Consider the following 23819-nt stretch of genomic DNA (forward strand, 5'->3'; position numbering starts at 1 on the left):
CAGGTCAACTGAAATTTGGCAGTGGTTTCAGGACCAACTAATTAGAGTCCAGGTGTTTCAGCACAAAGGAAGGATAAGATGGCAATGTAAGAGAACCTTGGATGATGAGACAGGTCATGAATTGGGATATGACTAGGTTCAGGAAGCTACAATCAGACAGGGACCAGGAGAACTATAAAAGTTGCAGGAATGAGCTCAAGCAGGCATGAGGAAGACCAGTATGAGCCATGAAATGTCCTTGGCGAGCAGGATTAAAGAGAATCCCAAGGCATTTATTCTTATATTAAAAACAAATGGATAACTAGGGAGAAGACAGGACCACTCTCGGACAAAGGAAGGAGTCAGTGGAAGTGGGTGAGAATTTTCCATTAGTGTTTTTCAAGGAGAAGGACATGAACAGTGATAGGGAGCATAATGTGGAGAATGCTCATGTGTTATGGCATCGAGAGGTCAAGAAAAAAGTGGACAAGTCACCTGGACTGGATGAGATAGATACCTGGCTATTGAAAGAGCAAATAAAGAGATTGCTGGGGCCTTGACAAAACTGTTTGCATCATCTCTACGGACAGGAGAGGTGCCAGAGGACTAGATGTTGGAGCTTTGATCAAAAAAAGGAAAAAAGGATAATTCAGAAAATGATAGACCAGTAAGCCTCACATCAGTGGTAGGGTAACAATTGGAAATAAATACTCAGGGATAGGACTTATGCACATTTGGAAAGTCATGGTCAGATTAGAGGCAGTGAACATGGTTTTGTAAGGAGCAGGTCATACCTTTCCAATTTGATTGCGTTTTATGAAGAGATGACAAAGATAGTTGCTGAGGATAAAGCAATAGATGTAATCTACATGGACTTGGTCTGTTGTTGGCTGATTCAGGATGGAAGCCTGTGACCAGTGCTGTTCCATCGGGATCAGTGTGGGGACCCCTGTTGTTTGTGATGTATATAAATCAGTGGATGAAAAAAAAATGTAAGTTTGCAGACCTTACAAACTGGTGGAGTTGTGGACAGGGTAGAGCAGCCTTTCTCAACAGGAGCCACAGCACGTTTAAGGGGGGCCATCAGGTATTTTTAATATATTTTTTCTGTAGTTGGAGGGAGAGAAGTAAGGACAAAACCAACTAAACTTGACTGCTTCACAAGGAAGGCGGGGGGGGGGGGGGTGGGGGGCATCCATAAACTTTGAGCATTGAGCTTAGCCATAGCTAAAAAAGGTTGAGAATAGCTGGTGTAGAGGGTTATCTCATCAGGATATAGATCAGCTGCAGATGTGGTCAGAGAAATGGCAGGTGGAGTTTAATCCAGACAAGTTGCACTTTGGAAGGTCAAAGGTCAAATATACAGCTCTTAACAGTAATGATGTGCAGAGTTATCTATGGCTCATTGAGTGGCTGCACAGGTAAATAGGATGGTAAAGAAGGCATATGGAACACTTGGCTTCATTGGGTAAGGAGACCATATGGCAGCAACATGCATAAAACCTAGGTTAGGCTGCACTTAGAGATTATGTATTTCTGGTCTCCCGCATTACAGGAAGGATATGAAGGCTTCTGAAAGGATGCAGAAGAGGTTGAACCAGGATATTGACTGGTTTAGAGGGCATGAGGCGAGTTTGCCCAAACTTTGGAGAGTTGTAGGAAAGGGCTGACCTGTTAGAGGTGTACAAAATCTGAGAGACATTGATAGGTCAGAATCTTTTCCCCAGGGTTAAAGTGTCATGCACTGAAGGAGGGGGAGGACACTTAAGGGAAATGTGAAGGGTGAATATTTAGGTTCCCGGACTGGGCTGCTAGGGGTAATGGCAGATACAATAGTAGTGTTCAAGAATATAAAGGAGATGGAGGAATATCTAGCAAATGTCAAGCAGCACATGTTTAGCCCTGGCCCAGAACCTGGTGCTGTGCTGTACAGTTGAATGGTTTAGTCCCATTTTCCTGTGTTTGGCCCATGTCCCTCTAATCTTTCCTATCTTGTACCTGTCCATATGTCTTTTAAATGTTGTGATTGCACCTGCCTCCCTTGACATCTTATTCTAGATACCTACTCATTCTGTGTGTGCCTCTCAAATCTCCTTTAAATCATTTCCCTTTCACTCTGCTCTCTAATATTAGACTCCCCTTTTCTGGGAGAAAGACTGTGAATGGCTCTATTGGTCTCTATAAGACCACCAGTCGGCCTCCTTTGATGAGGGAACACAGACCCCACCTATCCAGTTTTTCCTGATAACACAAGCCTTGCAGTCCAGGAAACATGCTTGTGAATCTTCTCTGCACTCTATTCCATTCACCTCATCTTCTTGTGACTTGGCTACTGGAAATGCACAGAATACTCCAGGAGCAGCAAAGCCATCTTCTGCACAACATTTACATTACATCCTTGCTCCTGTACTCAAGGCAATAGCCAAGGAAAGCAAGTGTGCTGTAAGATTTCTCCACCCACTGTCTAACTGTGTGGCACTTTCAGTGAAGTATGTACTGTACTCCCAGATCTCTCAGTTCATCAACGCTCCCCAGGGCCTGCCCCGGTTTACATTCCCAAAAGGAATGACACTTTGCACTTGTCCAAGTTAAATTTCACCTCCCATTCCTTGGTCCACTTTCCCAGAAGATCTGGGTAACCTTCACTGTGCACTACACCTCCAATGTTGGTGTCGTGTGCAAACTGGCCATTAATATTGATGACAAACCTCAGTGCACCAAGCACTGATCCTTAGGGCACATCACTGGTCACAGGCCTCTGAGTTGAGTAACAACCCTCCACTACCACCCTCTGACTCATTCCCTCAAGTCATATCTGTACCCACTTGACCACATCACCTCAAAACTTGTGTGTGCTCACCCTCTGGGCCACCCGCCCACGTTGGACCTTGCTAATGCATTAACCTTATAGTTCCTGGAGCTTCAGCTGAACTCTCTGGGCATTCTGATTCTGATTACTGTAAGCAAACTTTATTCTAACTCTGCACAATGTGGGATCTCATCTTTACTATCCAAAGATCAGATACAATCATCTCAGTACTTACGTAAGCTGCCACGATACTTTTGTTGGCTGCCAAGATAACGGAAAGCAGGAAAGGAGCTGCAATCAACAGACCAACTGCACAGATAAGAGGATCTGCCTGAGGATTCTTCTTTCTTAAGTTTTTTGAGGTCACAGCCCCAATCCCGATTGCGAGGATGCCTGCCACACAGGTGATAGCTCCGAATATCATACTGTGCAAATGAGAATGGGTGAAAGATGCAGTGAAAACCATGCGCAACAATTGTGAGCAAGTATCAGTGCAGGACCAGATCATGGCATCCAGTCTGAGGCATGGGCATCCACTGCATCTGACCATCTGACCATCATTCTGCTAGTCCCACTGACCTACATCCATTCCATAACCCTCCAAACCTCTCTCATCCATGAATTTATCCAATTTATTCAAGACTGCATTCTAGGTAAAGACTGGAACCATAAACTTTGAGAATTGAATGCCTCTCCATCTAAATAGCCTGGCAACCAGGATTCAAAATGGTCCCAAGTGGAAATTTCGCATTACAACAAATTCCTGAATGACTTCCATAATTTGATATAATCAGGAGTTCCCTATCACTTCAGTGTTCAAAAGAAATAAAGGCTCAGTGTGAATGCTGGGTTGAGCTCAGGGTTACAGCAGAGATGGGGATAAATATATTGACTTTCTGTCCTCTCACACAGACGAAGCAGTTCAGAGCACAGAACCTGAAAAACTAAAATGTTTTTAAAAAGTCTGGAATCAAACGTTCCCATTAAAGCAACCAAGAAGACACATTCCCTTTCATTTCACCACCACCACCACCTCCCCCCCCCCCCCCCCCACCACTCTCAAAAGCTTCATCAACAGATCTTGGGAAGGAAATCCAATCCAACCTAATTTGAGCCACATGTGACTTCAGCCTCACGCAGTTTGACTTGTTTTAAGTCAGGGCCAGCCACTTAAATATAATAAAACTCCTGGAGACGGCAGATATATTGGTAGTAGATGAGGGGCAACTCCTTCAGCATTATCATCAAGGCAACAAGTACTTTCTCAAGTATTGAGCCATGTGCCAGAGAAAAAAGTCCAACCAATGGGTTGGCCACTGGCGTCTGAGCCACTGGGAAGGTTAGTTGCCCTGTAGAGCCTCCGGCCCTCACCTGAACCATTGATGCGGTCGATGGAAGTTAGAAAGGAGAGGATTGTGGGTGGACAGCACATCTCAAGGACTGGATAGAGTTGGGTTATACTCATTGGAGTTTAGGAGAATGAGAGGGAATCTTATTGAGAACTCAAAATTCTGACAAGATTGGAGGGATTCGATAGAGGAAGAATGGTCCTGATATTGGGGAAGACCAGAATAAGGGTCACGTTCTGGGAAGCTCAGGACTGAGATGAGGAGGAATTTCTTAACTCTGAGTTGTGAACTTGTGGAATTTCCCTGCCACAGAAATTTGTTGAGGCCATTTCACTGGATATACTCAAAAGGGAGTTGGATGTGGCCCATTGGCTGAAGAGATCAAGGGGAAAGCAGAGATAGCTAACTGAGGTCACATGATCAGCCATGATGGCATTGAATGGTGGTGCAGGCTCAAAGGGCTGAATGGCCTCCTTCTACTCTTAGTTTCTGTGGTACAGGTAAACCAGTTGATTGGTAATCTGGTTTACCAGTTGTGTAAGGTGGATTACCAGATGCCATCCCTTCTCCACCTTGGCTATGGGTAATGAAATGGCCTGCCATACCTGTCTTTAGCGCTGACCTCAATCTGTACCAGGCCCTTCATGGACTGTGCACGGACGAGGTAGAGGGGTCCCCAGAAAGCAAGGATGCCGGTTGTGAAGGTCACGGCCGCAGCACCGAAGGATGACAGCATGAAACTCCAGCTGAAACCAAAATGGGAAAGATTAAAGTTCAAGTTTAACATCATCTGACTGTGCATTAATAGCCAGATGAAACAGCATTTCTCTAGACCATGGTGCGCACATTGACACAGCACATGACAATCATGTATGTACAGAAAAATATGATTTTACATAAATATATGCAGATACTTGGGATGGGGTTAACATGGTGTCATGCTCAAATTCCAGGCTTCAACATAAAGCTTGCATGGAGCCCCACGTTAGGTCCATCCGAGGTCATTCCCTTCCTGGCAGTGGACTACAGGCCACAGTGAACTCCAACTTTCAACGCTTGAGGTGTCAGTCAGCAGATGGACGCCAGGTTCACACAAGCAGGGGTGCAAGTCCCACTATAGATAAACTAGCTGCTCACCCAGAGTCCGCAGTGCTTGACGTGTTACGCTTACTGGGTTTCTGTGTGAGGAACACCACATGCTTCTCCTTTAATCTGTCTAGAGTTCATGCCTCTGTCAGCAACAGCTTCACAGTTGCTAGCTTCACAACCAATCAGCCAAGTAGGGATCCAAGAGAGTAACTGCATTCAGAATGGAAACACTAATGAAGTGAGAAGGGAGTAGAGCGCACTCCCAAACAGGGTCGCAACCAGGTGGATGGAGAACATAGCCCACCGAGGTCCTATTCAAACAAGGTGCCCAGTGTGTGTGTGTGTGTGTGTGTGTGTGTGTGTGTAAGAGAGAGAGAGAGAGAGAGAGAGAGAGAGAGAGAGAGATGGTTGGATACTCTGTACAGCAGCTATCTGTGGAGACATGGATATGGTTGGTCAATGCCAATGATCTGGGGCAGCCTGTGGAAAGGTGTAATGCCCATGTTGGCACTGTTTGATTCTGTCAGCTGAAAGATAACGAATAAAGGTCTCCACTCCTTGAATTGGGAGTGGACCTCCCCTCCTTGATGTGGCATAGAATGCAGGACAGAACAGTACAGGAACAGGCCTTTCGGCCCACATGGTCTGAACTGTACATGGTGCCCAGATTAAACTAAGGCTCTGCTGCCTGCATGTGATCCATATCCCTCTACTTCCTGCATATTTACATACCTAAAAGCCTCTGAAACAACACTATTGTATTTGCTTCCACCACAACCCATTCATGGCCCCTCCAACATTCTGATGCCCTGCACATCTCATTCAGACTCCACCCCCTGAAACACATATCCCTTTGGGGTATGACATTTTGACCCTGGGAGAAAGATTCTGACGGCCCACCCTATCAGTCCCTCTGATAATTTTATACACTTCATCAGGACTGCCATCAGCTCTGACGCTCCAGAGAAACAAGCCCAGTTTGTCCGATAGGCTGGGCTTGCTTTCTCTGGAGGGTCAGAGGTGGAGAGGAGACCTGATTGTGGTGATCAGCAAGCTGAGGGATAAAACCCAGGGAGACCCAGGGGCAAGGAGTGACTGTGTCCCATCCTTCGGTCAATGCTCCCTCCCAGGTTCACACGAGCGATTAGCATGGATTCAGTGTTGGGAAAACCTGGATGTGCAAAGCTACAGACTTAAGCTGAAGCCACTGGAAGTCTCACTGCTGGTGCTGCCAGAGGTACTGTAATGGCAGCGCTGCCTCTAGTCTGGACCTGAGATAGCAGGGAGTGGAGACACAGTGGAGCTCCACAGGGTCCTATTGCCGGGTCCAACTGTCGACAGGCTTTAAATAGCCTGTTAGAGGAGCCAACTGTGTTTTTTTTAACATCCTGCAATTAAGGAGGTCTCTGCCCAAGATGGCAGAAAACGCTTCCCATTCAGAAGAAGCAGAGGAGATGACCCCTACAGGACGGTGACCACGGCAGTGGGCTAGAGAGGGGCTCAGAGACTGAAGGACCCACAGACTGCTGGGTGTTGGAGACTTGTAGTTGATGGACTCACACAGGCTGCGGCTGCTGGAGACTGGCTCATGGGAACTAGGTATCGGAACCGGGATTCAAGAGAGGGCTAAGGGCTTGAAGGGATCCTCAGTCGGACTGGATGTTTGGATCTGGAGCCTGGGCTGCCAATGGTTTGAAGGGGAGTCTGAGTGGCTACAGAGGCTGCAGGAGCACTGGAGGGACATCCACAGATACTCTATCTGTGAAGGGACTCGTTGGGGCAATGCTCATGGCAATTCTTTGTTTGCCTTACATAGAACCATAGAATACTACAGCACAGAAAACAGGCCATTCAGCCCTTCTAGTCTGTGCTGAAAACATCATACCACTAGTCCCACTGACCAGCACTCAGTCCATAACCCTCCAGACTTCTCCCAACCATCCATCTATCCAATTTATTCTTATTACTATTAAAATTTGATCAACTAATTAGTCATCCAACTTGGATAGAAATGGAATTGAATTTTTCTAGGAAAACACTTTTAGGTTCTGCTTTACCATGATCCTTTTCTAAACTGATTCACAATCAAATAATGGGGAATAAACTAAGAATGTGGAATCAATTTAGGGAAAGTTTTGGTTGTAATAGTTTTCCCATTGTAGATAACCACTTCTTTCCATCTTCTGGATGCTGGTTTTAAAAGTTACAAAGAATTTTGCTTCTTTTGAACAACTGTCTGTTAAATTTAAGATCTCCAATAGATTTTTTTTAGCTATTTGCAAGTTAGACATTTTGTCCAATCTAAGCTACAAGATTTTCCTTGAGTCACAGACTCAAATATTCTTGATCTACTTTTCGATTTGCAATTTGTTCACAATGGGTTAATATCACATATTTATAATAATTTATTGGATTTAAGACTAACTTCGATGGTTAATATAAAAAATAATTAAGAACGGGATCTTAATATAACTTTTTCAGATGAGGACTGGCATTCCACTCTTAGCTTGATGAATGATTCATCTTTTTCTGCTAAGACATTGTTTATTACAACTTAAAATAGTTCACAGAATACATATGTCCAAACTTAAATTATCTAATTTTTATGGAGATGTTGGTCCATTGTGTGAAAGGTGTAAAATTGTAGAGGCCTCACCAACCCACAAGTTTTGGGAATGTCCCAAATTAGGAAGATTTGGGGAAATATTGTTCATTCTTTATCAAATAGATCCATGCCCTTTAATTGCCTTGTTTGGCTTCATCCGCGATCTGGCTAAATCTTTGTCAGTATCTCAAGAGAAAGTTTTAGCTTTTAGTACACTGATAGCCAGTCATGGGTTTTAATGAAGTGGAAAGGTGAACTTTTACTGACCCATGGGCAGTGGCTACATGATGTAATGGCATATTTAAGTTTTGAAAAAATTAGATACAATATCAAAGATAAAAAATTCCAGTTTGAAAAGAGATGGGATCCATTCATAGAGTATAATCATGGCTGGTGATTTTAGGCTGTTGGGGTGCTCTGTCTGGCTTCTGGAGGTAGCGACATGATCCAGTTTCATCGTTCTCTTTTTTTTATATATGTTTTTTCTCTTTGTTTTTTTTTGTATATCTTCTTGATTAGAGAGAGGGGTTAGATTAGCATTAGTTTCGTTTGTTGTTTTTTTCTTTGTTTTATGTTGTTTAATTAGAGTTGATATATGATGGTACTAGATTATAATACTAATATTAATTGATATTTTACCAAGTTATGAGCAGATTGCCTATAAATTAATTCAAGTGATTTTCATTTTTAAACTTAATATTAATTAAGAATTAATAACAAAAATGGGAAACTGTTAATTAGAGCATTTTTGACCAGTTATATATTATATGTACATTTTGATATTTCCTTCTGTAATGTTAATGCAACATGTACATGAGATTATTATATTGAACTCAATAATAACCCATTTTTTACAAAAAAGAAAGAAAAACCCTGTTTATTTTTAATATTATTATGTGACAATAAAAGGAGCCTTTGAAGCAAACTCTATAACAACACACTGGGGAACTCAATATTGTGGATCAGAACCTTTCACCAAACGTCCACCATCCTCTTTCTCCCACTGATACTGCTTGATCTGCTGAGTTCCTCCAGCAGATAGAACACAGAAAAATACAGTACAGGCCCTTCAGCCCTCAGTGTTGTGCCGACCCATATATTTCTTCCCAAAAAATGTTCTAAACCCTCCCTATCCCGTAACCCTCTATTTTTCTTTCATCCATGTGTCTGTCTAAGAGTCTCTTAAATGCTCCCCAATGTTTCAGCCTCCACCACCATCCCTGGCTGGCAAAGGCATTCCAGGCACTCTGTGTGTAAAAAAAATGTACCTCTGATGTCTCCCCTAAACTTCCCTCCCTTCACTTTGTACAGATGCCCTCTGGTGTTTACTGATCCTGCCCTGGGAAACAGGTGCTAGCTGTCCACCCGATCTATGCCTCACAGAATCTTGTAGAATCAAGTCTCCTCTCATCCTTCTTTGCTCCACAGAGAAAATTCCCAGCTCTGCTAACCTTGCCTCATAAGACTTGTTTCCCAATCCTGGTAAATCTCTTCTGCACCCTCTCCAGAGCTTCCACATCCTTCCTCTAATGAGGTAACCAGAACTGAACACAATATTCTAAGTGTGGTCGTACCAGAGATTTGTAGAGTTGTAACATGACTTCTTGACTCCTAAACTCAATCCCCCTATTAATGAAGCCCAGCAACCCATAGGCCTTCTTAATATCCTATCAACCTGTGCAGTGACCTTGAGAGATGTATGGATTTGCATCTTAAGTAACCGACCATTAACCCTGTACTCAGCCTTTTGGTCAGTCATTCCAAAATGCATCACCTCACACATCCAGATTGAAATCCATCTGCCACTTTTCTGCCCAACTCTACATCCTGTCTATATCCACTTGTAACCTTCAACAAACTTCAGCTTGGAGATAAACCAAAAAGACTGGAGATAAACAAAAAAGTCTGCAGATGCTGGGGTCAAGTGCAATACACAAGCATGCTGGAGAAACTCAGCAGGTCACACAGCATCCACAGGAAGTAGAGTAACCAATGTTTCAGGCCTGGGCATAAAACAGGCAGGCACGTGAATAAAACTGGAAGGAGATTCAGAGGACGTTCACCAGGTTGACTCCACAGATGAGGGGGGTTAGCTTGTGAGAGAATGAGTCTCACTAGAATCTAGAAGGATGATATAGAAACATCTCTAATTCCAAAAGGAATAAATAAGATAGAATTAGGGGGTTGTTTCCACTGGTAGGTGAGACAAACTATGGCGAATAGGTCTCTGACACTGTCTGGACCTGTAGCCAAGAAAGGGAGGGAGGAGAAGAGGTGAGTTACAAAGATAGGAGACTCGGTAGTGAGGAGAACACAGAATGGTGATCGACTATAGTGAAACCATTAATTGCTACACGCAGCTGGATGCATATGTACCCCCTCCCTCGCAATACGGATATGGTCAATCAAATTGCCAAGTATCGTGTGTTCTCCATGAAAGACCTGAAATCCACCTGCCACCAACCTCCCCATCCACCCTGAGGATTGTCAGTACACAGCTTTCGATGCGGTCGGTCGCCTCTACCACTTCCTCAGGGTCTCCTTCGGTGTCACCAATGCTGTTTCTGTCTTCCAACATGAGATGGTGGACCAAAATAACTTTCCCATATCTGGATAATGTCATGATCTGTGGCCACAACCTGCAAGGCCATGACACAAACCTCCAGAAATTACTCACCACCGCCTGAATCTGACCTACAATAAGGATAAGTGTGTTTTCCGCATTACCCTTGGCTGCGTCATGGAGAATGGGGTCTTGGCCCTGACTCCAAATGCATACGGCCTTTGCTAGACCTCCCCTTCTCCACAGCCTCAAGGCCCTGAAAAGGTGCCTGTGGTTATTATGCCCACGGAGTTCCAAATTATGCGGCTAAAGCCTGCTCCCTGAGCCTCCTTATCAAGTCCAGTTCCCTCCCCCTGACAAATGAAGCATGGGCAGCCTTCTGCCGCATAAAGGAGGACACTGCAAAAGCCGCATGTGGTGGATGAATCTGCCCCCTTTGAGGTGGAGAGTGATGCATCCAATTTCATCCTGGCCACCACCCTTAATCAGGCAGGCGGCCCCGTTGCCTTCTTCTCCCGCACCCTCCAGGGCCCTGAAGTCAGACACTCCTCTATAGAGAAGAAGGCTCAGGCTATAGTTGAGGCAATATGGCACTGGAGGCACTACCTGGCCGGCCGACATTTTACCCTGCTCACGGACCAATGGCCATGGCCTTCATGTTCAACAATAAACAGTAGGGTAAGATAAAGAACGATAATGTTTTGAGGTGGAGGATCGAGCTCTCCTTCTACAATTATGACATCCTGTACTGGCCAATGAACCTTCAATTGTCCTGTCACGAGGGACATGCACCAGTGCACAGGTGGATCACTTCAACATCATCCACACCCCAGTGTCACAAGATTTTTTACACTTTATCAAATCTCGGAATCTACCCTAGTCCATTGGGGATGCCAGAGACGTGGCCAGGGACTACAGGTTCTGTGTGGAGTGCATGCCACACTTCTACCAACCGGACAGGGTGCACCTGATAAAAGCTACACTTCCCTTCGACCACCTGAGCATGGACTTCAAGGGCCCCCTTCCCTCCACCAACTGCAATATATAATTCCTCAGGGTTATCGACGAGTATTCACGGTTTCCCTTTGCCATCCCCTACCCTGACATGACCACCATCACAGTCATTGGGGCCCTGCACAACCTGTTCACCCTGTTTGGGTACCTATCATATATCTACAGTGACCAGGGGTCCTCGTTTATGAGCAATGAGTTGCGCCAGTTCCTGCTGGCCAGGGTTATCGCCACAGCAGGGCCACAAGTTATAACCCCTGAGGCAACGGTTAGGTAGAGAGAGAACGGCACCATGTGGAAGGCCATCCTCCTTGCCCTAAAGTCCATGGGACTTCCTGTCTCTCACTGGCAGGAGGTCCTTCCAGAGGCGCTCCACACCACTCGACGTCTGCTATATACTGCCACTAACGCTACCCCTCACTAAAGAATTTTCTCCTTCCCTGGAAGTCCGTGTTGAGGACCAGCCTACCCTCTTGGCTGATGTCTCCAGGGCTGGTTCTGCTACAAAAACACATGAGGGGCCATAAAACCAACCCCTTGGTCAAAAGGGTTCAGCTCCTCCACGCAAACCCCCAATATGCGTATGTGGCCCACTCCAATGGATGCGAGGACATGGTGTCCATCTGGGACCTCGTGTACGTTGGGCGCCTCAAGGAGCATTCCCACCAAGCAGCATCTCCCTCCAGCAGGTCAAAACAGTACTGGAGGTCCAGGACGAAACAGCAGCCCTGGCCGCAACCCAACAACTGGTGCTCTGCAGGTCAGTACAGAAGATCAAGCCTCCAGACCAGCTTAACCTGTAAGACTTTGTGCCCTACGTCACCCCTCTGGACAATAAAAAAAACCAAGATAAATGTAGTGAACTGCTGTTTCCCTGATGACCTGGTTCCGCACCATTCTGTGACTGTACCTGTGGCCACTCCCTCTTTTGACCTTATATAAAGCTTCTAACACCTTGACCCTTCCCCAGAAAGCCCAGGTCACAGCACAGGATGAGGTCCCTGTCCATTGTGAATAAAATCCTGTAAATCAGTGACTCAGACTCAGCCTTTCGAGTTAATTACTGTGCGTCAATGATGTTAAAACTGCATACAAAGACAGAAATCAGAGTTGTGCATGATGGAAATCATGTTCTCAGGTGTGTCTATTTCAATGCAAGCAGATTTGTAGGAAAGGCAGACGAGCTGAGAAAATGGATTGGCACGTGGAATTATGACATTGTGGCCAGCAGTGAAAATTTGATGCAGGAGGGACAGGACTGGCAGCTCAATGTTCCGGGCTCCTGTAGCTTCAAACGCGATAGAACCAGGGGTGGATTGTAAGGGGGAGGAGTGGCATTGCTTGTCAGGGAAAATATCACAGAAGTTCTCAGGCAGGACAGATCAGAGGGCTTGTCTACTGAGACTACATGGGTGGAGCTGAGGAATGGGAAAGGTATGACCACACTCAAGGGGCTGTATTATAGTCAGTGGAAATAGTAGGCAGCTGCAGAAAACAAAGTTGTGATAGTAGATTTTACCTTTCCACATATTGTCTGGGACTCCTATACTGTAAAAGGCTGGATGGCTTGGAGTTTGTCAAATGTATGGAGGTACAATCTAGAAAGAATGCAATGCTGGATCGCCTAGTCGGGAACAAGAGAGGACAGGTGACAGAAGTATGTGTTGGGGGACATTTTGGTCTAATGATCATAATACCATTAGTTTCAAGATAATTATGGATGAAAATAGATTCTAAGTTGGAGAAAGGCCCATTTTTAGGAAATGAGAAAGGATTTAGAATGTGAGGATTGAGACAGTTTATTTTCAGGCAAGGACGTGCAAGGTAAATGGAGGACCTTCAAAGATGGACTTTTAAGATTAGAGTTTGTATGCTCTTGTCAGGATTAAAGGCAAAATTAACAGGCACAGGGAACCTTGGTTTTTGAGGAATATAAGCTGTGACAGAGTATTTAGAGGTGGTTTGGGAGGAATTGTTAGAGCAGGTTGCACACACACATTTTAAAACACAAAATATTTGCAGGACTTTTGCAGTGTGCTTTTTGCAGGAGGCAACAAAGTATCGACAGCAGCTTGTCTGGGAGAGTATGTGATCTTTGCAGGCAGAGGAGAAGAGTTTTGCTCTCAGAGAGGGAGGGTGTGAAACAGAGAGAGAGAGAAGACAGAAATCAGTACCAGAAGGACAAAGCTGGCAATCCTTTGAAAGACTATCTGGTCAAAGGAGAAGGCTGGCTGTCTGAAAGAAAGAGGATCATCTGGAGAACCCTGAAGGGGGCAAATTTCGTCAGCTCAGCAGTTTGGAAAGGAATCAGTTGTGGATATCCTGGAAAAGGAATCTCTCTCTGAAAACCAGCAAGAACCCTCCTGAGTGGTAACCATTTGCCTGTTAAACACCAAAGCCTGATGAACTTTGTTAATGCCAACTTCTGCGCACAGTACAAGAATTGCCTGCAATCAGTGAGATTGAATTGTGATCCAAAGAACTTTTCTAATCTTAAATATACATTACACACACCTGCACTTAGTATTAGAGGGGGGATTAAGTAGGTTAGGTAGGTTAAGTAATAAGTTAAAGTTTAATTCTGTTTTCTTGTTCAATTATAATTAAAAACTACTTTTGTTTAAGTAACCCTGTGTTGTGGTGCATATCTATTGTTGCTGGTTTTTGAGGGTCCTCTGGACTCCATAACAAAGCAATCTGGTTAAAAAGAGAGGGGTGCAGAGCAGGTACTTGGTTCAGCTGTGAGTCGAAGGAGGAGCTCAGAGAGAGTCGGGCTGTTAGTTGGAGGAGGAGGAGCTTGGTGAAAGTGACGAGAAGGTAAGCTATTTAAGTCAGGGGCTTACCGGGACTTGGGCCTACTTGGTTCGGCTGTGAGTCAGAGGAGCACCTTGGAGAGAGAGTCGGAGGAGGAGGAGCTTGGTGAAAGTGACGGGGTTAATTGGTCAAGGGGCCAATAAAAGGAGTGAAAGGGGGAGGGAGCGGCCAGTGAGGAGTGGGGCAGTGAAGGAGTGGAGACTTGGGACTTTGGCTCGAGGGACTTCAGTAAGAAGGAGCACCCTGTGTGGTAAGATGTCCTTTTTGTTTAGTCTTTTAGTATTATTGTTTAGTTTTCTTTTAAATAACCTATATACATTGAGAAAGAAGGTAATGGAGTTAGCTGGGGTAGTCAAGTGCTCCAATTGTGGGATGTGGGAAGTCAGAGACTGCACAGCTGTTCCTGATGACTACACCTGCAAAAGGTGCATCCAATTGCAACTCATGAGCAACCGTGTAAGGGAGCTTGAGTTGCAATTGGATGAACTGAGGATCATAAGGGAAGCAGAGGCAGTGATAGAGAGGAGTTACAGGGAGACAGTCACCCCTAGAAGGCAGGAGTCAGGGAACTGGGTGACTATAAGGAAAGGAGGGAGAGTGCCAGTGCAGAGTGCCCCCCAGCAACATGCATTCAGCATTGGATAACTCTGGGGGGAACAGCCTATCAGGGATGAGTCATGGGGTCAGGTCTCTGGCACAGGGGCTGCCCCTGAGGCTCAGAAGGGGAGGGATAAGAACAGGGTAATTGTGGTTGGGGATTCACTTGTCAGAGGGACAGATAGGAGGTTTGTTGGACGAGATCAGGGATCTAGGTTGGTCTGTTGCCTCCCTGTGCTAAGGTCAGGGATGTCTCTGATCAAGTTCACGGAATTCTGCAAGGGGAAGGTGAGCAGCCAGAAGTCGTGGTCCATGTGGGGACCAATGACTTAGTTAGAAGTGGGGATGAGGTCCTGAAACAGGAATACATAGAATTAGGCAGGAAGTTAAAAAACAGGACCTCTAAGGTAGTAATCTCTGGATTGCTGCTGGTGCCATGTGCTAGAGAGGGTAGTAATAGGAGGATGTGGAGGATGAATGCGTGGCTAAAGAGCTGGTGCAGGGGGCAGGGGATAAGATTTTTGGATCATTGGGATCTCTTCTGGGGAAAGTTGGACCTATACAAAAGGGACGGACTCCACTTGAACTGAAGGGGGACCAATATCCTGGCAAGCAGATTTGCTAGAGCTGTGGGGGAGGGTTTAAACTAGTTTGGCAGGGGGGTGGGGAGCAGAGTTTGCGAGCAGTGTCTAGGGTGTATGGCCACCTAGTTAAGAATGATAAAGATAACAAAGGAAGGATGGAGGTGAAGGAAAAAGGTAGAATAGGGAATATATGTGAGGGTCATTCTCTGAAATGTGTGTACTTTAATGCAAGAAGCATAGTGAACAAGGTAGATGAGCTTAGAGCATGGATTGGCACTTGGAATCATGATGTTGTGGCAATTAGTGAGACCTGATTACAGGAGGGTCAGGACTGGCCACTAAATATTCCAGAATACAAATGTTTTAGATGTGATAGAACAGGTGGTTAAAAAACGGGGTAGGAGTTGCTCTGCTTGTTAAGGAGGACATTACTGTCGTGAGGTGGCAGGATGGTTTGGAGGGATCATCCAGTGAGGCTGTTTGGGTGGAATTGAGGGGTGGAGGAGGCATGAGGGTACTAATAGGAGTGTATTATAGACCATCAAATGGGCAAGAAAATTGGAAGAACAAATTTGTAAGGAGATAGCATATATGTGTAATAAACATAAGGTAGTGATCATGGGAGATTTTAACTTCCCTCACATTGATTGGGATACCCATACAGTAAGAGGGCTGGATGGGGTAGAGTTTGTCAAATGTGTGCAAGATAGTTTTCTTAATCAATACGTAGAGGAACCGACTCGGAACGGTGTAATACTGGATCTCCTGTTAGTTTTAGGGAAGAGCAAAGAAGGGCCTAAAGTTGAGGTTCTGGATTGGAGAAAATCAAATTTCGAAGGAATGAGAATGGCTTTGGGGAGTATTGGGTGGGACATAATTTTTTCAGGAAAGGTTGTAAATTAAAAATGGAGAATATTCAAAGAAGAAATTTTGAGAGTACAGAGTAGATATGTCTCAGTGAGGATCAAAGGAAAGGCTGGAAGTCATAGGGAGCCTTGGTTTTTGAGGAATATTAGAAATTTGGTTAGGAGAAAGAGGGAGGTGTACAAGAGGTATAAACAGCAGGGTGATGAGAATTTGAAAGAGGACCACAAGGAGTGTAGAAAAAAAATCTTAAGAAAGAAATTAGAAAGGCCAAAAAGAGGCACAAAGAGGCTTTGGCAGGCAGAGTAAGAATAAATCCAAAGGGTTTCTATAGGTACATTAAAAGTAAAAGATTAGTGAGGGATAGAATTGGACCCCTTGTAGATAGGGAGGGTAGGCTATGTGAAAAGTCAGAGGAGATGGGGGAAATTTTAAATGATTTCTTTTCCTCGGTATTCACTAGGGAAAAAAATATTGTACCAGTTGAAGTAAAGAAAAATAGTGGGGAGGTCATGAATCATATAAGGATAACTGAGGAGGTAGTGATGGCAGTGTTAAAAAAGATAAAGGTGGACAAATCTCCGGGTCCAGACAATATATTCCCAAGGACACTCAGGGAGACTAGTGTACAGAGATATTTAGGATGTCACTGGTCACGGGGGTAGTGCCAAAGGATTGGAGGGTGGCTCATGTGGTTCCGCTGTTTAAGAAAGGGTCCAAATGTAAGCCTGGAAATTATAGACCTGTGAGTCTGACGTCTGTGGTGGGTAAGTTGATGGAAAGTGTTCTGAGGGATGGCATTTACAAATATTTGGAAGAACAGGGATTGATAGGTAGTAGTCAGCATGGTTTTGTCAGGGGTAGATCATGCTTAACAAACCTTATAGAGTTTTTCAAGGGGGTTACAAAAAAGATTGATGAAGGGAAGCTGTGGATGTTGTCTATTTAGACTTCAGTAAAGCTTTTGACAAAGTTCCCCACAGGAGGTTAGGAAAAAAGGTGGAGGCATTAGGTATAAATAAGGAGGTAGTGAAATGGATTCAGCAATGGTTGGATGGGAGATGTCAGAGAGTAGTGGTAGAAAATTGTTTGTCCAATTGGACGCCGGTGACTAGTGGAGTTCCTCAGGGATCGGTCCTGGGTCCACTATTGTTTGTTATATATATTAATGATCTGGAGGAAGGGGTGGTAAATTGGATAAGTAAGTTTGCAGATGATACAAAGATTGGTGGTATTGTGGACAGTGAGGAAGATTACCGTAGCTTAAAAAGAGATATAGGAAAGCTAGAGGAGTGGGCTGAGAAATGGCTGATGGAATTTAATACGGATAAGTGTGAAGTGTTGCATTTTGGAAAGGCAAATCTAAATAGGTCATATACATTGAATGGTAGACAATTGAGGAGTGCAGAGCAACAAAGGGATTTAGGCGTTATGGTAAATAGTATCCTCAAAGTTGATACTCAGGTAGATAGAGTGGTGAAGAAGGCATTTGGAATGTTGGCCTTCATGAATCAGAGTATTGAATTCAAGAGTTGGGATGTTATGATGAAATTGTACAAAGCATTGGTGAGGCCAAGTTTGGAATACTGTGTGCAGTTTTGGTCACCGAATTATAGGAAGGATATAAACAAAATAGAGAGAGTGCAGAGAAGGTTCACGAGAATGTTGACAGGATGTCAGGGTTTGAGTTACAGAGAAAGGTTGAGCAGCCTGGGGCTTTTTTCTCTGGAGCGTAGAAGATTGAGGGGGGATTTGATGGAGGTGTTCAAGATTTTAAAAGGGACAAAGAGAGTCAACATGGATAGGCTTTTTCAATTAAGAATGGGGGATATTCAAACCAGAGGCCATGGTTTGAGACTGCAGGGGGAAAATTATAAGGGGAACATGAGGGGAAATTTCTTCATGCAAAGGGTGGTTGGGATGTGGAATAAGCTTCCGGCAGAAGTGGTTGAAGCAAGGTCGTTATTTACATTTAAGGAAAGACTGGATAATTACATGGAGGGGAGAGGATTGGAGGGGTATGGACCAGGTGCTGGTCAGTGGGACTAGGAGGGTGGGGATTTGTTCCGGCATGGACTAGTAGGGCCAAACTGGCCTGTTCTGTGCCGTATATGGTTATATGGTATCACCAATATGGAACAAAGGAGGAACTTGAGGAGTCTAAAATGCAAGAAAAAAAACTAAAGAGGGAAATGTGGAAGGGCAAAAAGAAGACATGAGGTTACTTTGGCAGACAATATGAAGGAAACTGCTAAGGATTTCAACAGGTATATTTAGAGTAAAAGGATAGTAAGGGACAAAGTTGGTCCCTTTGAAGATCAGAGTAGTCAGCTTTGTATGGAGCCAAAAGAGATGGGGGAGATCTTAAATGGTTTTTTTTTTACATGTATTTACTCAGGAAACTGGCACAGAGTTGTGGGAAATAGAGAATAAGCAGTGAGATCATGGAATTGATATGGATTAAAGAGGAAGAGGTGCTTGCTGTCTTAAAGCAAATAAGGGTGGATAAATCCCCAAGGCCTGACAAGGTAGTCCCTTCGACCTTGATGGAGGATTGTGTAGAGATCACAAGGGCCCTGGCAGATATATTTGAAATATCCTTATCCATGAGTGAGATGCCGGAGGATCCAAACCTAACCCTGGAAATTATGGACCGGTGAGCCTGACATCAATAGTAGGTAAGTTATTGGAAGGTGTTCTAAGCGATCAGATAAACAATTATTTGGATAGTCAGGGACTGATTAGGGGATAGTCAACATGGGTTTGTGAGTGGTATTTAATAAATCTTAGAGTTTTTCAAGAACATAATCAGGAAAGTTGACAAAGGAAAGACAGTGGATGTTGTCTACATGGATAAGGGAGATTAGTCAAGAAGTTTCAGTTGCTTGGTATTCATGGTGAGGTTGCAAACGTTGGTTTTATGGGAAAAACCAGAGAGTGGTGATGGATGATTGCCTCTCTCACTGGAGGCAAGTGACTAGTGGTGGGCCTCAGGGATTGGTGCTGGGTCCATTGTTGCTTGTCATCTGATTCAATGATCTGGATTATGATGTGGTAAATTGGATCAACAAGTTGGCAGATGACACAAAGACTCGTTATGGACAGCGTGGAAGGTTTTCATAGATTGTAGAGGGATCTGGATCAGCTGGAAAAATGACAGATGGAATTTAATGGAGACAAGTGTGAGGTGTTGGATTTTGGAAGCACAAACCAAGAAAGGACAATAAATGGTAGGAGTGCTGTATACACAGGTATATAACCATGTAACAATTACAGCACAGAAAAAGGCCAACTTGGCACTTCTAGTCCATGCCAAACACTTTCTCCCACCTAACTCCACTGATCTATACTCAACCTGTAACCTTCCATTCCATTCCCATCCATATACATATCCAACTTCTCCTTAAATCCTCATATCGAGCCTGTCTCCGCCACTTCTTCTGGAAGCTCATTCCACACACCCACCACTCTCAGAGAAATGAAGTCTCCCCTCATGTTTGCCCTCTAAATGTTTGCCCTCTAAATGTTTGCCCTCTAAATGTTTGCCCTCTAAATGTTTGCCCTCTAAATGTTTGCCCTCTAAATGTTTGCCCTCTAAATGTTTGCCCTCTAAATGTTTGCCCTCTAAATGTTTGCCCTCTAAATGTTTGCCCTCTAAATGTTTGCCCTCTAAATGTTTGCCCTCTAAATGTTTGCCCTCTAAATGTTTGCCCTCTAAATGTTTGCCCTCTAAATGTTTGCCCTCTAAATGTTTGCCCTCTAAATGTTTGCCCTCTAAATGTTTGCCCTCTAAATGTTTGCCCTCTAAATGTTTGCCCTCTAAATGTTTGCCCTCTAAATGTTTGCCCTCTAAATGTTTGCCCTCTAAATGTTTGCCCTCTAAATGTTTGCCCTCTAAATGTTTGCCCTCTAAATGTTTGCCCTCTAAATGTTTGCCCTCTAAATGTTTGCCCTCTAAATGTTTGCCCTCTAAATGTTTGCCCTCTAAATGTTTGCCCTCTAAATGTTTGCCCTCTAAATGTTTGCCCTCTAAATGTTTGCCCTCTAAATGTTTGCCCTCTAAATGTTTGCCCTCTAAATGTTTGCCCTCTAAATGTTTGCCCTCTAAATGTTTGCCCTCTAAATGTTTGCCCTCTAAATGTTTGCCCTCTAAATGTTTGCCCTCTAAATGTTTGCCCTCTAAATGTTTGCCCTCTAAATGTTTGCCCTCTAAATGTTTGCCCTCTAAATGTTTGCCCTCTAAATGTTTGCCCTCTAAATGTTTGCCCTCTAAATGTTTGCCCTCTAAATGTTTGCCCTCTAAATGTTTGCCCTCTAAATGTTTGCCCTCTAAATGTTTGCCCTCTAAATGTTTGCCCTCTAAATGTTTGCCCTCTAAATGTTTGCCCTCTAAATGTTTGCCCTCTAAATGTTTGCCCTCTAAATGTTTGCCCTCTAAATGTTTGCCCTCTAAATGTTTGCCCTCTAAATGTTTGCCCTCTAAATGTTTGCCCTCTAAATGTTTGCCCTCTAAATGTTTGCCCTCTAAATGTTTGCCCTCTAAATGTTTGCCCTCTAAATGTTTGCCCTCTAAATGTTTGCCCTCTAAATGTTTGCCCTCTAAATGTTTGCCCTCTAAATGTTTGCCCTCTAAATGTTTGCCCTCTAAATGTTTGCCCTCTAAATGTTTGCCCTCTAAATGTTTGCCCTCTAAATGTTTGCCCTCTAAATGTTTGCCCTCTAAATGTTTGCCCTCTAAATGTTTGCCCTCTAAATGTTTGCCCTCTAAATGTTTGCCCTCTAAATGTTTGCCCTCTAAATGTTTGCCCTCTAAATGTTTGCCCTCTAAATGTTTGCCCTCTAAATGTTTGCCCTCTAAATGTTTGCCCTCTAAATGTTTGCCCTCTAAATGTTTGCCCTCTAAATGTTTGCCCTCTAAATGTTTGCCCTCTAAATGTTTGCCCTCTAAATGTTTGCCCTCTAAATGTTTGCCCTCTAAATGTTTGCCCTCTAAATGTTTGCCCTCTAAATGTTTGCCCTCTAAATGTTTGCCCTCTAAATGTTTGCCCTCTAAATGTTTGCCCTCTAAATGTTTGCCCTCTAAATGTTTGCCCTCTAAATGTTTGCCCTCTAAATGTTTGCCCTCTAAATGTTTGCCCTCTAAATGTTTGCCCTCTAAATGTTTGCCCTCTAAATGTTTGCCCTCTAAATGTTTGCCCTCTAAATGTTTGCCCTCTAAATGTTTGCCCTCTAAATGTTTGCCCTCTAAATGTTTGCCCTCTAAATGTTTGCCCTCTAAATGTTTGCCCTCTAAATGTTTGCCCTCTAAATGTTTGCCCTCTAAATGTTTGCCCTCTAAATGTTTGCCCTCTAAATGTTTGCCCTCTAAATGTTTGCCCTCTAAATGTTTGCCCTCTAAATGTTTGCCCTCTAAATGTTTGCCCTCTAAATGTTTGCCCTCTAAATGTTTGCCCTCTAAATGTTTGCCCTCTAAATGTTTGCCCTCTAAATGTTTGCCCTCTAAATGTTTGCCCTCTAAATGTTTGCCCTCTAAATGTTTGCCCTCTAAATGTTTGCCCTCTAAATGTTTGCCCTCTAAATGTTTGCCCTCTAAATGTTTGCCCTCTAAATGTTTGCCCTCTAAATGTTTGCCCTCTAAATGTTTGCCCTCTAAATGTTTGCCCTCTAAATGTTTGCCCTCTAAATGTTTGCCCTCTAAATGTTTGCCCTCTAAATGTTTGCCCTCTAAATGTTTGCCCTCTAAATGTTTGCCCTCTAAATGTTTGCCCTCTAAATGTTTGCCCTCTAAATGTTTGCCCTCTAAATGTTTGCCCTCTAAATGTTTGCCCTCTAAATGTTTGCCCTCTAAATGTTTGCCCTCTAAATGTTTGCCCTCTAAATGTTTGCCCTCTAAATGTTTGCCCTCTAAATGTTTGCCCTCTAAATGTTTGCCCTCTAAATGTTTGCCCTCTAAATGTTTGCCCTCTAAATGTTTGCCCTCTAAATGTTTGCCCTCTAAATGTTTGCCCTCTAAATGTTTGCCCTCTAAATGTTTGCCCTCTAAATGTTTGCCCTCTAAATGTTTGCCCTCTAAATGTTTGCCCTCTAAATGTTTGCCCTCTAAATGTTTGCCCTCTAAATGTTTGCCCTCTAAATGTTTGCCCTCTAAATGTTTGCCCTCTAAATGTTTGCCCTCTAAATGTTTGCCCTCTAAATGTTTGCCCTCTAAATGTTTGCCCTCTAAATGTTTGCCCTCTAAATGTTTGCCCTCTAAATGTTTGCCCTCTAAATGTTTGCCCTCTAAATGTTTGCCCTCTAAATGTTTGCCCTCTAAATGTTTGCCCTCTAAATGTTTGCCCTCTAAATGTTTGCCCTCTAAATGTTTGCCCTCTAAATGTTTGCCCTCTAAATGTTTGCCCTCTAAATGTTTGCCCTCTAAATGTTTGCCCTCTAAATGTTTGCCCTCTAAATGTTTGCCCTCTAAATGTTTGCCCTCTAAATGTTTGCCCTCTAAATGTTTGCCCTCTAAATGTTTGCCCTCTAAATGTTTGCCCTCTAAATGTTTGCCCTCTAAATGTTTGCCCTCTAAATGTTTGCCCTCTAAATGTTTGCCCTCTAAATGTTTGCCCTCTAAATGTTTGCCCTCTAAATGTTTGCCCTCTAAATGTTTGCCCTCTAAATGTTTGCCCTCTAAATGTTTGCCCTCTAAATGTTTGCCCTCTAAATGTTTGCCCTCTAAATGTTTGCCCTCTAAATGTTTGCCCTCTAAATGTTTGCCCTCTAAATGTTTGCCCTCTAAATGTTTGCCCTCTAAATGTTTGCCCTCTAAATGTTTGCCCTCTAAATGTTTGCCCTCTAAATGTTTGCCCTCTAAATGTTTGCCCTCTAAATGTTTGCCCTCTAAATGTTTGCCCTCTAAATGTTTGCCCTCTAAATGTTTGCCCTCTAAATGTTTGCCCTCTAAATGTTTGCCCTCTAAATGTTTGCCCTCTAAATGTTTGCCCTCTAAATGTTTGCCCTCTAAATGTTTGCCCTCTAAATGTTTGCCCTCTAAATGTTTGCCCTCTAAATGTTTGCCCTCTAAATGTTTGCCCTCTAAATGTTTGCCCTCTAAATGTTTGCCCTCTAAATGTTTGCCCTCTAAATGTTTGCCCTCTAAATGTTTGCCCTCTAAATGTTTGCCCTCTAAATGTTTGCCCTCTAAATGTTTGCCCTCTAAATGTTTGCCCTCTAAATGTTTGCCCTCTAAATGTTTGCCCTCTAAATGTTTGCCCTCTAAATGTTTGCCCTCTAAATGTTTGCCCTCTAAATGTTTGCCCTCTAAATGTTTGCCCTCTAAATGTTTGCCCTCTAAATGTTTGCCCTCTAAATGTTTGCCCTCTAAATGTTTGCCCTCTAAATGTTTGCCCTCTAAATGTTTGCCCTCTAAATGTTTGCCCTCTAAATGTTTGCCCTCTAAATGTTTGCCCTCTAAATGTTTGCCCTCTAAATGTTTGCCCTCTAAATGTTTGCCCTCTAAATGTTTGCCCTCTAAATGTTTGCCCTCTAAATGTTTGCCCTCTAAATGTTTGCCCTC

General features: G+C 43.7%; 1 protein-coding gene across 3 annotated transcripts in view; it reads right to left on the minus strand.

Annotated features, from left to right (window-relative positions):
* The window catches only part of LOC138736089 (protein spinster homolog 1-like), a 374628-nt gene that overhangs the window by 45687 nt on the left and 305122 nt on the right, over positions 1-23819 (minus strand). For all 3 annotated transcript variants that reach the window (XM_069884987.1, XM_069884988.1, XM_069884986.1), the window contains exons 7-8: positions 4743-4883; positions 3024-3213 (exon numbers count right to left, since the gene is read on the minus strand). In XM_069884987.1, coding sequence (XP_069741088.1) covers positions 3024-3213; positions 4743-4883 — 331 coding nt within the window. The remainder of the gene's footprint in view (positions 1-3023; positions 3214-4742; positions 4884-23819) is intronic.

Source organism: Narcine bancroftii, chromosome 6, assembly GCF_036971445.1.
Source record: "Narcine bancroftii isolate sNarBan1 chromosome 6, sNarBan1.hap1, whole genome shotgun sequence".
Classification (NCBI taxonomy): Eukaryota; Metazoa; Chordata; class Chondrichthyes; order Torpediniformes; family Narcinidae; genus Narcine; species Narcine bancroftii.